Source organism: Hirundo rustica, chromosome Z (assembly GCF_015227805.2).
Source record: "Hirundo rustica isolate bHirRus1 chromosome Z, bHirRus1.pri.v3, whole genome shotgun sequence".
Taxonomy (NCBI): Eukaryota; Metazoa; Chordata; class Aves; order Passeriformes; family Hirundinidae; genus Hirundo; species Hirundo rustica.
The window spans coordinates 62,726,106-62,740,631 of record NC_053488.1 but is presented as its reverse complement, the minus strand read 5'-3'; the positions used below and the strand labels follow the sequence as shown (position 1 = coordinate 62,740,631).

Genomic DNA, 14,526 nt, shown 5'->3' with positions numbered 1-14,526 from the left:
TGGCGGTGTAATTGTTCTTGGTCAGTTAACCTGCTGAAATAGAAACAATTTCTTCCTGCATCGGCAGAACAATACACCATGCAAACTGATCAAAGTGTAATTATTCTTGGGTAGTTAGCATACTGAAATAGGAGCACTTTGTTCCTGTGTACATAGAATAATGTAGTATGCAAACTGATCAAAGTTTGTGACAGTAATAATACCTTTTCCTGCCTGAAGGCAGCCAGTCATGTTCTGCCACCCCACAGTAAGGAGTGCATGTCTACATATTTGCTTGCATTTTGTGGGTGGTTTTGCAAAGGTTAATCATATTGTTATGTTGTTTAGACCCATCTACAAAGCATTGATCTTTAAGAGCATGTCCTGCACTCCTTTTTTATGTCTGCATTATTTTATTCTAAACAAAACCCAATTCCTTCCTCTTGTATCCAAGTTAGACTGTAAGAATATCTCCATAAGTTGATAACTTGTAGTTTTCAGAATCTTATTTTCATTAGATATGATTATGCCAAGGTCCTTTGGGAAATCAGACAGAAAGAGTGGGTTTATAGGCTGTGAATCTCTAAACACTGTTGACCTTTAATTCCTTCAGTGGTCAGATAAAATTATAAAAGGTTTTTACTGACCATTTCTCATAGGTGTGTTTTGCTTTCATACTGGGCTAATGTGAAGCCTGTCTATTCCTGCAACAGGGAAAAGTTCCTCTTGTTCCTCAGTGGTTTTTAAATTTCTTCCAGAACTGGAAATGAACATTATTAACAAAAAAGTGCTGTGAATTCCAATCTAAGGTGTAAAGGAATGAAATAGATATGAACTGAAATAGGAAGCTGAATCGCAGTTCAGTGTAAGAAGTCTAACTTGTTCAAAAGAAGGTGACCTTAAACTCTGAAACTCTTCTCATACTTGTTCAAAAGAAGGTGACCTTAAACTCTGAAACTCTTCTCATACAAGGTGCTAGTACCACTTTCTGCATGAGTTCATAATCTGCTTTATACCCTGGGTATTCTCAATAGCTTTTAATACATCATATTTTATGGTACAATTCTATGTTTAAAAAATTGTTAATACAGTCTGAGATGCTGAGAAAAATGTAATTTCAGTTTTTTGTTAAATATTTTTAGCACTTTGAATGTTGTCACCATTTTGAAGGCTTATTTTTTAATTTTAATGCTTTCATATAGATAAAGTTCATTATATTATTTGAAACAGATCTTTAGTCTTCCCTACTAGAGAAGTGACTTGCCACAGTGTAGTGTGGAAGTGTGGCCAGTGTCCCCTCAGTTGTTAAAATGAACTTTGTCAAGCTTCCAGCTGAACTTGGCTCTTGTAACAATACATGCTAGTTGTATGAAAAAGGAGATTGAAGACATACATGACTTTCCTCTTCTTTGTCTTTCAGTGAATACCTACTGTGGAAAGGACCTAGTGTGTTATAATCAGTTCTCTTTGTTTTTTGTTGGAGCTGGAGGTTTTGGTGGAAAACGAACATCAGAAAAGGCCAAGGTAAATCCACACATCCACTTTTAAAAAAATACTGAATATATAAACACTTTTGTCAGCACTGCAAGAAAAAATATTTGCTATATGAACTAGGAATTATAAACTAACATTTAAGCAGTGTGGCTGTGCAAATTCAGATGGAATTTAAATACTTCTGTTCACCACAGAGCCTGAGTGAAAAATTACTGTTCAGGCCTTGGGAAACCAGTGGTTTTGATTTGAGAGTCAGGGAGAAAATTTGATTGATAAACATTACACAGATGAGATATTCCTACACTGAAATATTTGAAATGGTAAAATATCTGAATGGAAAACAGTATTAGGGTTCAGCTTGCAGTTTCTATAAAAGATCTCTAGGTGTAGCTCTTTCTAAATCTGTGTGTTTGCATGGAAGAGGCTTGGAAAGCATAAAGGGGAAAAGAGAAGTAGTATTATAGTTTGGAGCTGAACTTTTCAGAGAGTTGGCAAGTAGCAAACAATGTCACATGAACATGGAGTGTGTATGTCGAAATGCTTGAAGTAGCTATTTGGGTACTTGACACTGTCCCCCTCAATGCTGTGTTTGAGGGCAATGTCAGCTGTGACTGCATGTTGTTACTGTGAACTAGAGCCCTGAGGCACTACCTTAATAAACAGTTGAATAGAGGGTATGTTAAATTCAGTGGTTTTGAACATTTATAATGAGATACCTAGTTTTCATGTATCTGAAATACTGTAGGTGGTGTACTTTGGGATTTTTGCATGTAAACTTAACAGTTTTTTACTTAAATCTGTATTAAAGATTTAGAAATTTTATAGAAGTTTTACCATAAGTAAACTTTATTAATCAGGTGCTGAAATGCCTGCTGCTTCAAGGAGCCTCTGTGTAGTATAAAGAAAATTAGCAAGAAATTGTTGCTGATAGTGTATCAAGGTCTTTGAAGGAATCCTTAATTCTTCTGCAGATTTTATAAGCAGTGCACATTAAAAACCCTGTGATTCAAGGCTAACCTATAGTGGTGACATCACTGAGTCCAGTGTAGTTCTTTGGCACTTCTTAGTTAAACATTGCACTTTAGGCAGCTGCAATTTCTTCACACTATTTAATTAAGTGTGAGAATGTTTTATACATTATTATAAATTTTAAAATATGAAGAATACTTGTTTCAGGCAGCTACTTCCTGTGATAAAAAAAGAAAAAAAAATCCCTCAAATGTAGTCTCATTAAGACGGCAGAATGATACAGCAATTTCAACAGAGGCATCGGCATGCAAGAGGCAAGAGTTTCCACTGGTGAATTTTCCTGTTTTTTCCTTGCAGACCTTCTCAAGTAAAAAAGTTTCATTGCCCGCTGTGCAAAAAGAAATCCCAAGGCGAACAGACATATATTATAGTGTATCTTTTTGTCACTTAGCACTTTTATTGTATTTGAAAATTGTATTGCAAGTCAGGAGGAACAGATTTCCAAGTTGAGGTCTATGGTGACCAACATGTGTAAGTCATGTGTCTCTTCCTGAGTTGAGGGTTTCTTGACATGTGGGTAGATGGGTTTCATTGATTATTCCCATGTTGGCTAGTTTTAATGTCTCAGCTGGTGAAGTTGAGTTTCTTTAAACCAGCTGTAAATAGATTGGCAAATCATGCTTGTTTTGGAAGCATGTTTAGGTAATGTTCATGTTATCAAGCTGATTGTGTAGGTCCACTGTGATTCTCTGAAGTGACAAGAGGAGTGGTCTTGCTCTGTGTTAAACAGAGCTTTGCTTTTATTAGACATGAAACTACGCAGCACTTGGTTTCCTTTTTTTCACTTTTCTTTGGTAAAGACCTTACACAAATTAAGATAAGTAAAATTACTACAGCTGAGAGTCAGTTTGCTTCCTTCCTTTTGTTTTAGAGCTTATGCCAGTTTCTTTCTTGACTTTTTAGTTTGTTTTGAAAGCACAAGGAGTGGAGGAGAAAAAAGATTTCTGCTGCTTTAATAGCTTGAATTGGTTGTGGTGTTCTTTATGTTTGTCATGATCTAGGACATGACTCTGTCAGTCTGTTGGTAAGATTGATGTCTTTGAAACCATGAAGCTGTAGATTGCACAATTAACAGCTTTTTTTGCAGTAATGTGAGCCTTAATATGCAGCATGTAATTGCAAAAACAAATAAAAGAAAAAAGTGTAAAAAAAAGAAAGGCACTGGAAGCTTGGAAAAGTGAAAAGTAGTGTAACATGGTCCACAGGTGAGGTTGTAAATTATTTTGTTCTTCATTATGGCTTTAGAAATATTATTTTAAAAGCTTCATTCTTGTTTCTGTGTTCCAAAGCACTTTAAAATTCTGTGAGACAACTATTTTTTCTGAGTAAATAACTCTTCTTGGCTTTTTTTTTAGATAATTTGCAAGAAATGTTATGAAACTCATCAGGTGATTCATGTGACTGTAGGCAGGATCTGATGCCTCAGAATCACTATTTTTGTAATGCTTGCCTTGATAAGAGAGCTTTTTTGGAGTAAATATCTTTTTCTATTTGTCCATAAATGTAGAAAGGATAGGAGGAAGCTTACCAAATTGGTAAATATTGTTTCCTTTATACATTAAGTGGTATATTCAGGCATTCGGTATGGATAAAAGGTTTTTCCTGTGGAATATTAATAATACTATTACTTTTGCTTTAGTTAACAGCAGTTCCACCCAAGAGAACCCCTGATGCCGTAATTTCTGATGTTACAACAGCTGACCAGGTAAAGCTTTGTATTCTTTAGGTGTGGAAATCTTTGTTTTGTTTGGAGAAAGGACTGTTAAATGATGTTAACTAATAGTTCAGGTTTTCTGATATTCCTCAGGTATTTCTACTTTTTTATTTATGTTGATGTGTGTGTATGTATGTATAAAGCTAAGATTTCTTATAGCTTATGAAAGTGTTTTTGATGTACAGTGTAAAACATTCTTTTCTTAAGCCTGATGAAATTTTATAATTGTTTATTACAAATTTTGCATAGAAGGAGGAAGTGAATGTTTGTATTCTGTGTTACTTTTGAAAAGAAGGTTCAGGCTTCCTGAAATTTACACTGCATCGTGCAAACAAACACATTGTTTGCAAAATTTTTGCAAAAAAAAAAAAAGGTCTTGTGGCTCACAGCTTTTAAAAAGTTACATTTGTGTAGTAGGAGGAGTCAAGGAAAACCTGAAATACTGACAGACACCTGTCCAGGTATGTTTCTATTTGTCCACATTCCCACTGGTCCACAGGCATCTGCTTTCCCCAGGCAGAAACCTGTGGAAAGAAATATAACTTCCTCTCAAGGTAAACATGCAGGTGTCAGACAAACAAGAAAGGAAAGTCTGGAGCTACCAACGTTAGGACACTGAGTGGTGTTTCCAAAAGCAGCTTAGTCATGGCAGGTGACTGTAGCTTTTGGAGATGGAATTACAATGTTGAGCATTACCTGAGCTGTGGTAATTGCAACGTCTGCTTAGCCTCTCTCTGATTATATATGGAGTAATTAAGTCTCATCCAGCTGATTTGTGTGCTTGAAGTTCAAGCTCAACTGGGAAAGAGAGCCAAGATCAGTAGTTTTGTTTATGTCACTGATGTACTGGCTGCATCCTAAAATTCACAGCATGGGTTTAGGAGGTACAGGTGTCTTAATTCTTCTCAATAGGCTTCATCAAAAATTAGCAAGGTGAGTAAGGAGCAGGGAATGGTGAGGGAGTACTTTTTTCCTGGCAGGTAGCTAAATGTAGTGTAAGGTGTTTTCTAGCAGCTGACCCTTTATTACATGAGATACAGCATCTCTAAAGGTCCAATGTTTAAAAGTATTTATTTTGAATAAATATCCTTGGAAAGATTCTCCATGGCATGATTATATTGGAATTGATTCCAGGCTCATCAATTTTCAGATGGTATTGCCTTTTTTATATGGTAATTTTAGTTTCTGAGCTTTAAACCCTTATGTCCAGAACTGTTATTGTGCATAAAATGATCAAAGGTCATGAGATTAAAAGGTAGTAATGACACTAGAATACAGAAGTTGGGAAACTTGCTATTGCAAAATTGATTCTTGGAAATAAAAGAAGTAGCAGAGAGTAGCCACTTCACTTGCATTTTTTTAAAGATCTACTCTGACAGTTAGATCTATAAAGAGAATTATTCTCTAGTTAGAAGTTAAAGGAGTCACAACCAGTGGACTTTGATAATCACAAGAAGGCTTCTGTACCAAATTATTTAGTAGTATCTGTGTTTTAGTGATGATGACAGGAGAGGTGTACAGGAGGGAGGCATGTGTAGCACTTGGGAACTTTATGTACAGATCCAGACTTTCACGGGGAAGATAGCTTGGGAAAATATTTTACATTTACCAGGATTTTACATTTATGTTTCTGTGGAATGGCACATAACTGCCCAAAATATTCTTTAAAAAATGGAAGCTGGCACATGAATTGCTTCAAAATTTCTGAATGTCTTAGTGTTTAAATAAAAAGTATGTTGGCAAAAATGACTGTTGCTATTCAGCTGCTGAATTGGTTTAGAGTACAAGACAGACATTGAAGAGTCAGTTTGCGGATGGCATTTGATTTAACTTAAACTGTACTAATGTCCAGTGATAGTAGTGACAGTCAGTTTTTGTTACTATATTTACATGGCTAAACTGTTCTTCATAATTAGCATTTTTTACCTTTTTATATTATGATCATGTAGTGAACCATCTGATAAACAGACTTCGTTGCATATTTCAGAAATATTTACACACCTGTCTTTCACTGAAGATAATGACTGGAATACCTTGAAAGTTTATTCAGTTCTAACTCTACTGCAGTGGGTTTTCTCCAAGAGGAAGAATATTGCAGACCAGATGAAGCACTGCTTAGTGAGGAGGACACTGGGACTGGAGGGCTAAATAACTGTTTCTGCCCATCACTGTGTGTTCAGCGGAGAGAGGGTACAGCCACCTACAATTCTTTGAAAAATCTCTGTGCTATGTGACCGTTGACAGAACAAAGTAATCCTTTTGGTTAGTAGTATAAAGACTAATAGCAGGATGTATAATATGTGTTTATCCTTCTCAGATCCCATTTCTGAGAAGTTCTTTAAATTCCAGCCAGTGTGTATGAATGAGTTGCAGGACCGTGATGTAAGCTGCTTAAAGGTAAAAGTGTCTAAGAAAAATTTAAAAGGATCTGATCTTCTAAAAGCCTTTAAAGGTTAGAATTCCATCTTGCTGAAGAAGGACACAAAGTATTTCTTCTGTATTCATGAATTCTTCTGTAAAGAACTAGATGATAATTTTTCCATCTTGCCATCTAGAGATGTGCATGTGTGTTGGTATTTTTCTAGCTTGTTCTCTCTCTGTAACCTGAACATCACTTTACTAGACACACTGCCATAAATCTTTTGAATAAAATAAGACCTTCCGTCAAAAGATCAAGATGTCTAGAGGGTGTTTGACTATTAGCCATTAGCAAGGAATGAATCATTCAATTTCAACCCTATAGGGAATGTTTAATGTAGTTACAGAGCTTTTGTCCTGACAGTTTTCAAACTGGGGGCTTAAATTAATCAATCAAACTGATTTTGCTGAATGGTTACTAATGCAATGAAAAATAACAGGCAGGGAATGACCTGTATCTCTGGAGATTTTTTTCTGCATATAGCTTTCATTCTCTTCCTAAATGTGTTGATTTCCTGGGAACTCATTCCCCGATGACACACAAGGTAAGCTGCAGTGCTTACTTAAAGTGGATAATGTTGGAGTCCAGGGCATTCCTTTGGTGGCCCTGGAGGGTCAGGGACCTGGGCAGGGGGGTCTGGGACCCCAGCCCAGAGCCCAGGGCTCAGAGAGACACTGGATTTGATTTCAGTCCATGGGAAAGGCTTCTTGTACTGCAAGAGGGTTTACAGGCCACAAAAATGTGAAAAATAGTAGTTTAGTATATCACAGGGTGAAAAAACAGTGGGTTTGGGATTTTTGGCATTGAAGTGAATGGGGCAAGATGGAGAATTTAGGGCGTTGTCTCCTTCTTCTTCCTTCTTGTTCCCTCACTCCATTTCTGCAGTGACGTTGGCACAAAGTAGTTAGTGAGGATTGGGTCAGAGTAAAGGTGACCTTTTTTGTAATAGTGATAGACATTAGTAAGAAATAGTAAATAAGACATACGTAGCAATTCGTATAAAAGATAAGGACAACCCAGCTCGGGGGGAGACGTGAGGAATCCATGCAGCTGCAAACATCTTGCTGGACTGAGAAAATTGTAAGATAAGAACTAATAAACGAAGTATGCAACCTTAAAAAATCTAAACCTGAAGACTCCGTCTCTTAATTTGGTTTGGCACAGAGCTTTGCAGAGGGCAAAAAAGACTCTCAAACCACCTGAATGCCGGGGAATTTAAACTCCTGAAAAGGAGCCCCCGACAGGATAATACTTAACTAATACAAGTCACTTCTGAGGAAAGAAACAAATAAGGTATCTTGAATTTGTTGTGGACTCCTATGGTTTGCTCATAGGAAAACTCACAGCGTTCTGATATTCTACAAGTTTCTTTCCAAAAATCTGTTCTCTATCTTCAAATATCAGAAATAATATTCAGAATACACAGTGTAGTGGCAACGAATAAACAGCATAACAGTAGTGCACAGAATTAAATTTTTCACCAAGTCATTTTCATTTTACTGTTCTCCGCTTTCTTTCACCTTTTCCTGAAAGCTACCCGTTTTGTTTGCAATATGGCAAAACTAAAGCTGTAGTATGTGGAGTTTGTACGACTTCCAAGTTTTTTTTAATGTCAGCTCATCACAATAGAACATCTAGTAATTTTACAAAATATTTGCCAGTAGAAAAATTCTCTTTGCTTCCAACAGTATCATACATTTCTCTAAAGAATTCTGCCCCACTGAATTCTGACTCTGTGTGCTTGTTACTTATATTAATGATAGGGAGAAATGGACATGACAAAAAATTTAACAGGAACATTTAGACATTTTTTGAAAAACATGGTGTCTCAACCTGTGATGATTTTGAAACAGGTTTGTACATGCAACCATGAACCCTTTAAGATTGCAATGGAGCATCATGTGAGCTGTTGCGTGTAGATTTCTGCCACAGCTACTTTTCCATGCAGTTTGGAGATCTCCAGTGCACTGTACTTCTGCTCTGAGGCTTCCAGGGTCAGGCAGTTTGGCCATTCTCGCTTTCAAGAATTTTTAAATTCTCTAGAGCTGATGAAGCTGATACTGCTCTGTTGAAGAAGCTTACTTATACTTACTTATATCCTGTCATTTTAAAGTTGCTTTGATTTGGAAAACTATGATTGTGTTTTAAGCGTTACAGATATTTAAAAAGATAAAAATTCCAAGTAAAGGTTGTGGGATTTTAGTCTTAATCTGCTTTGTGTGCAATGTTTAATGATAACAGTTTTCAGTGATGCAGGCATGATTGGTGTGTTTGTTTCCCTGTTGTTCAGAGACTCCTGCATGCGAGGAAAACAGCATTAACTGAGACAGAGTAGGAAGTCAGTTTTCCTATGTTATTTGTTGCAAGAAGTTACAAGAGGAGAAAGAGTTGTGAGAGGAAAATTATCTCATGGTTAGAGACTGGCTGGAACTGCGGTTGTTTGACAGCAGATTTTCTATACTTTGGTCCGTGGGCCACTGTCATCCAGATATCCCAAAGCACTCAAGACCTCCTTAATCAGTGACTGGTAGGAGAAGATTCGACAACAGAATTTGGAAGATGGAATTTGGGAATAAGACTAGCTGGAGGTTGTCTGAGCATCACAGGCTGAGTTTGAAATCCACAGAAGCTGTGTTCTGAGCTTGTAAACTGTACATCAAAAATGTGAGGTGCTTTAAGAAACTAGGCCTTCAAATTTTCCACTGGAGAGCTGGAATTTGTTTCTGCTGCTGACAGTTACAACTTTTTCTCCTTGTAGTTTCTAATCTATAAAACAAGGATGTTTATAAATGTTTGAGGCATTGTAATTGTACAGAGGATGTTTAAAGGAGTAGCTTATGGCATTGGATGGTGATTTTTCTGGATGTGATACAGTTATAGTGGCATAAAAAAGAGACATATATATGCACACTATAGAAGTGAATATGATTCTTCATTCATTCAGAGATTTTGAGAGATTCATTAAATCATACCTAGACTAATCTAAAAAACACTATATAAAGCCTTCCTTTCCAGGTATAAGTCTAGAACTGGTTGGCAGGATATGAAGAAATTGCTGGGTTTTAGTGGTTTGGGGTTTTTTTCAAACATACAGTTACGTTTTGTTTTCTCTGAAAGAGGAGAAAATAATTGACCCCTGTCTTGTTTGAAGTAGTGTTATCAGCATCCTGTGATTAAGATGCAGGAGTCACCTTCCCTTTCTGAGTCATTCTCGGTCCTGCAGTCGTGCTCATACTGCAGCTACCTGAGTTTAATTTTTCACTGTGTCAAATTTGGTTAAAATTACAGTTCTAGTGTTGCTGGAAATAATTTTGAAGACAATTATGCAGAAATCTAGTTTGTTTTAAAAGGGTGGACATTACTATAAAAACTTACTAAAAAGAATTCTTCAAATGAAAGAGGGGTGTGGGAAGCATTTAATGACCGCCTAACAAATTATTAAGCTAAAATCTACTGTGAAATGTTTTCTGCCTGTTTCCAGTATGGCTATTATTATGAGGCATTTCTTTACATCTTTGGATGGCCTGATAAGACCCTTCCAAGCTTCTGTGTAGTTGGAATGTGAATCCTTACCGGTGGAAAGCCATCTTTTGTTCTACAGTCTTCATAAGTGTTTTAATCCTAAGCATATGTAAATATTTGTGGTTTTAGAGAATTTAGAGAATGAGGAGGGAAGAAACAGGAAGACCTAACAGATTAATAGCTGGCTCTGAGCCTGGTGTTGGTGGCAGAATTTTGGCTTTTTTGATCATGGGTCAGTTTGCACAACAGCAGGCCTGCTGTCAACAGATGGGGTACACCTGTCTCAAGGGGGTAAAATATCTTTGTACAGAAGTTAGCAGGGCTCATTAAATGAGTTTTAAACTAGATTTGAAGCAGAAGAGGGGTAAAACCAGGCTCACTAGAGATGAGCATGAGGGCAGCGTGACAGTATTTGAGAAAGATGTCTCAGTGGAGACGGAATCCTTGTGTCAGCAGGGACAGAAGGGTTCTGATGTGTTAGAAAACATGGAAGCACTTGAGAGTATAGTGTAGGAATTATGTTTCCTTACCCACAAAAAGGTGGTGGGACCAGTAGCCCAGCTGAAGTGCATCTACACCAATGCACGCAGCATGGGCAACAAACAGGAGAAACCAGAAAATATTGTGCAACAGGAAAGTTATGACATAGTTCCCATCAAAATATGGTTGTAGAACAAATTCTGATTTATATCCTGTTCTGTAAAGATTGTAGTTCAGCATTGCCTAAAAGTGTGTAAATTTAAATGAACCTCAGGCAATAGCACAAAGAGCCTCCTGTGAGAGATTCAGGTGATTTTTTCTTTTTTATTTATAGCATAAATAATTAGTTTCATGATACAGAAAATGATGTTATGCAGGTTCACAGATATGGAGAGCATGACAGAAGAAAAAGTACTCAACAAGAAAGGATGATAGAAACCAAACAAAGCCTTTGCTAAGATTTGATAACCTTTTTTGCTGTTTGTTTACAAGTTTCACTGTGCAGAAATGGTACTCCCAGAACTGTTGTATAGAAAGTGTTTGTAATAGTAATTACTTCCAAAGTTTTTTATTAATGTCTAGTTTTATATAACCCTCAGTCCTTTGCGTTTATTCATGTTGGGAAGATGAGAATATAATTATTTAATAATGGAATTTTGACAAATGGCTGAGGGCTTGGATTATGGTGGAATTTTGTGTATTAAGATGATAAAAGAAGGAAAGGTTGACTAGTCTGGCAGTCAATTTGTTTAGATAAGATGGTGTTCCTTACTGACTTCATTTCCTCCCCTTATCTATACATGTCTTTGTAAAGGTTATAAATTTTTTAATCCATTTGAAGTTCCCCAAAATGAAGTAATTTGTCATTTTTAATTGAAAGGCATTGTTAAGGGAAAGCTTGCATATTTTTCATGCTACTGAAAAATGACTAATATTTTGTGAAGTCTGTGTCAGAATATGTAAGTTGATACTAAATTTGAAAAACATTTGATATGGAGAAGCAGAAAATGCATGAATAGTGCAGGGTGGGGAAGTTTTATATACAGTGAATTACTTAAGTACTTACGTAATTTGAGCCCTTGAAGTATCAACACTGCCATTTTAACTAGAAATTTTCACTGTTTTTAATGTAAATGAGAGCCCATTGGCACATGCAGATGAGATTGTGGGTGCTTCCTTCAGAAGATGGCTTGACTCCTTTTTTCTAAATAAGCTGTAAAAGCATACATACATACATGTCTGTGTCTATACGCACATGTTTTCATATATACACACACATTTACTTGGTAAGGTAAGCTTTTGAGTAGAGGTATTTTTCTGCTCCGTTAGAAGGGAAAATACATGGATAGTTGGCTTCCTTCTTCCTTTCTTTCAGCTTTACCACTGACCTTTATTACAGTCCGCAGAAAGACTGACAAATTGGCACAGACAGGTTTGATATCACCTTTTCTTTTGTGTTCTGGCAGAATACCTAAATTGTTAGGAAATGAGACTTGACAGTTTGTGTTATTAATTGGAGAACAAGTTAACCATATTGTGACTGACTTCAGTCTAATGCTCTACATCAGCTGATTCTTGTAATCCTCCATGGATGCATCTTTGGTTGGTTGCTTGGTTTTTTTTTTTCCTTCCCCCTAAATGCTATCTTATGAAATGTCCTTATTGAAGGAATATAGAAAGTAGAGCCAACAAGGCATTAAAGCAGTTCCCTTTTCATGTTAACAGTAGTTTATAATGAAGGCTTACCAAAGACTGGGGTAAATGAAATTTGTGGCAGACATGATTTGGCTGCACTGAATCGGAAAAAACCTACTCTGTTTAGATTTGTTTCTGCCTGTTTGTTCTAACTATGACCAGTGTCACTGTAGTTAATGAAAATACAAAAAGACAAACATTGTTTCCCGGATTCATATGTCAGACTTTTAGTTAAATATATTGACCACGTTTCATTCTCTGAATCCAGTTATCTAACTGCTATATATCTTTTTCTTAGCAAAGCACAAGTATTTTTTACTAGAATTATTTTGAAAAGCATTTGGTACAAGTGTTGTCTCCGAAGTAGTGCTTCTTATCACTGTAAATAAATGGTTAGTTCTTATTACAGTTTTAATAAGCAACAGCTACATAGCTAGATTTGAATTTTGGGCTTAACACAGAAATTTGTCTTTTTTTTTTTATGATCCATAAATTGAATTTTCCAGTACTGCAACTAAATGTTATTTAGCTAGAATTAAAATTTATTATTTGCAAAAATTTGAATTAATTGAAAAATGACAGTAGGACCCTAGAGTTTTAATTTAGCTATGAAGTTACTTAATTATGTAATAATTTAAAATCTGACTTTTTTTTTTCTAGTTCTTGAGTAGGAATTTGCTGTTAGATTTCAGACTCTTTTGAAAGAAAACTTGAGTAATGAAGGGGGATAATGTACTTCATAGAATTCTGTTGAAGAATTCTCTTTAGATTGTCAGATTTAAATTTACTTGTTTGAAAAGAGATTTTTAGTGTCCATCACTAAAAATCTCTTTCATAGTGTTGTAACTTGTACATATTCAGCAAATTATTTGTCCTTTCTTTGGTCCTTTTCAGAATCTCAAACACAGACCCAGCTGAATTTCAGTCTTACACTAGTGTTAAATTTTCAGTCTTCACTATTTGCCTAAGAAATTATATGATTAATTAGAAGATAATTGAAAAAAAAAGTTACAAAAAATATATCTTTTGGGCAAAAGTAAAACTACAGTTGAAAGTTTCAGTTCCACTCTTTTTTTTTTTTTTTTTTTAAAGGAAAAGTGTTTCAAAAACAGTAAATGAATATATGAACAGCCACAGAGAAGTATTAGCTTACTGTTTGCCTTTCTAAGATTTGCATGTTCATGCTATGGTGCAGTTTTCTTCTTGCTGTTTTTAATGTCTGGTTCCAGCTCTCACAGAAGGCTGTGACAAGGTCTTTTACATTCCACCTTAACTGAGGTTCAAAACACTTGCTGTATCGATGAAGATTGCTATAAGAAATAGGAGACAGGTAGAGGTTAGTGTTAAAGCTGTAGATAGGTGGAAAAATGACCTGAATATTAACAGATTAAAAAAGAAAACAGATGGATTATGGTTTAAATCGATAAAAAGAGTTCAGAACCTCTCTAGTTACTTTGTCTCCTTTAGACTTGATGGAAAAACAATGTTAGACATATATTGGAAAATTCTTCCTTTGGGGAATCTTTTTTTTCCATCCTTCCCTTTGAGAAATCTCTCTTCTTTCCTTCAATCAGAATTTAGTATGGTTTACCCTCATTCAAATAATAAATACATACCATTTTTATTGTCCTAGTTAAAAATTCTGAGAACAAAATTTTACTGACAATGGGTTCCAAAGGCCATTAATGTGCTTGACTAAAATACAGTTTGTTTTTGGTTTAAAAGCTTTTTTCAATTAAATCTATGTTCAATTTGTATATGTCATCATAATTAAGCTGCTAAAATCTTGGAATCTTCATTACTTAATGTGATTTTCGCTCTACTTCTGGGAAATTTTTACTAGAGAATACTCTACTATCATTTAGTACTGGATTTCACTGTAATCTATTGACCAGTGAAAAAGGTTTTGTTTCTGAAATATGCACAGGTTGGCTTGTGATATCTCTCATAATATGGACTGCTGGCTGCTCTGCATGTACAACAAATAAAAGATTCGATAATGAAATCCCTAAAGTTAGACAGAGAGGGAACTGTACCTTAAGTACAGAAGCCATATTCTTCATAGTTTCTCAGGTTTATTCACATTCACAGTATATAAAACACGCTAAATCTGTATTTCTCTGCTTTTTTAATAACACAAGAGAATATTAAACATGAAGTAAAAGTCTTCTAGAATGTTCCGAGTGTTACTTTG

At 35.7% G+C, this 14,526-nt stretch overlaps 1 protein-coding gene across 1 annotated transcript in view; it reads left to right on the top strand.

The window, feature by feature from the left end:
• The window catches only part of HSD17B4 (hydroxysteroid 17-beta dehydrogenase 4), a 61,075-nt gene that overhangs the window by 27,206 nt on the left and 19,343 nt on the right, over positions 1 to 14,526 (top strand). The window contains exons 16-17 of the mRNA XM_040090514.2: positions 1,400 to 1,503; positions 4,142 to 4,207. Coding sequence (XP_039946448.1) covers positions 1,400 to 1,503; positions 4,142 to 4,207 — 170 coding nt within the window. The remainder of the gene's footprint in view (positions 1 to 1,399; positions 1,504 to 4,141; positions 4,208 to 14,526) is intronic.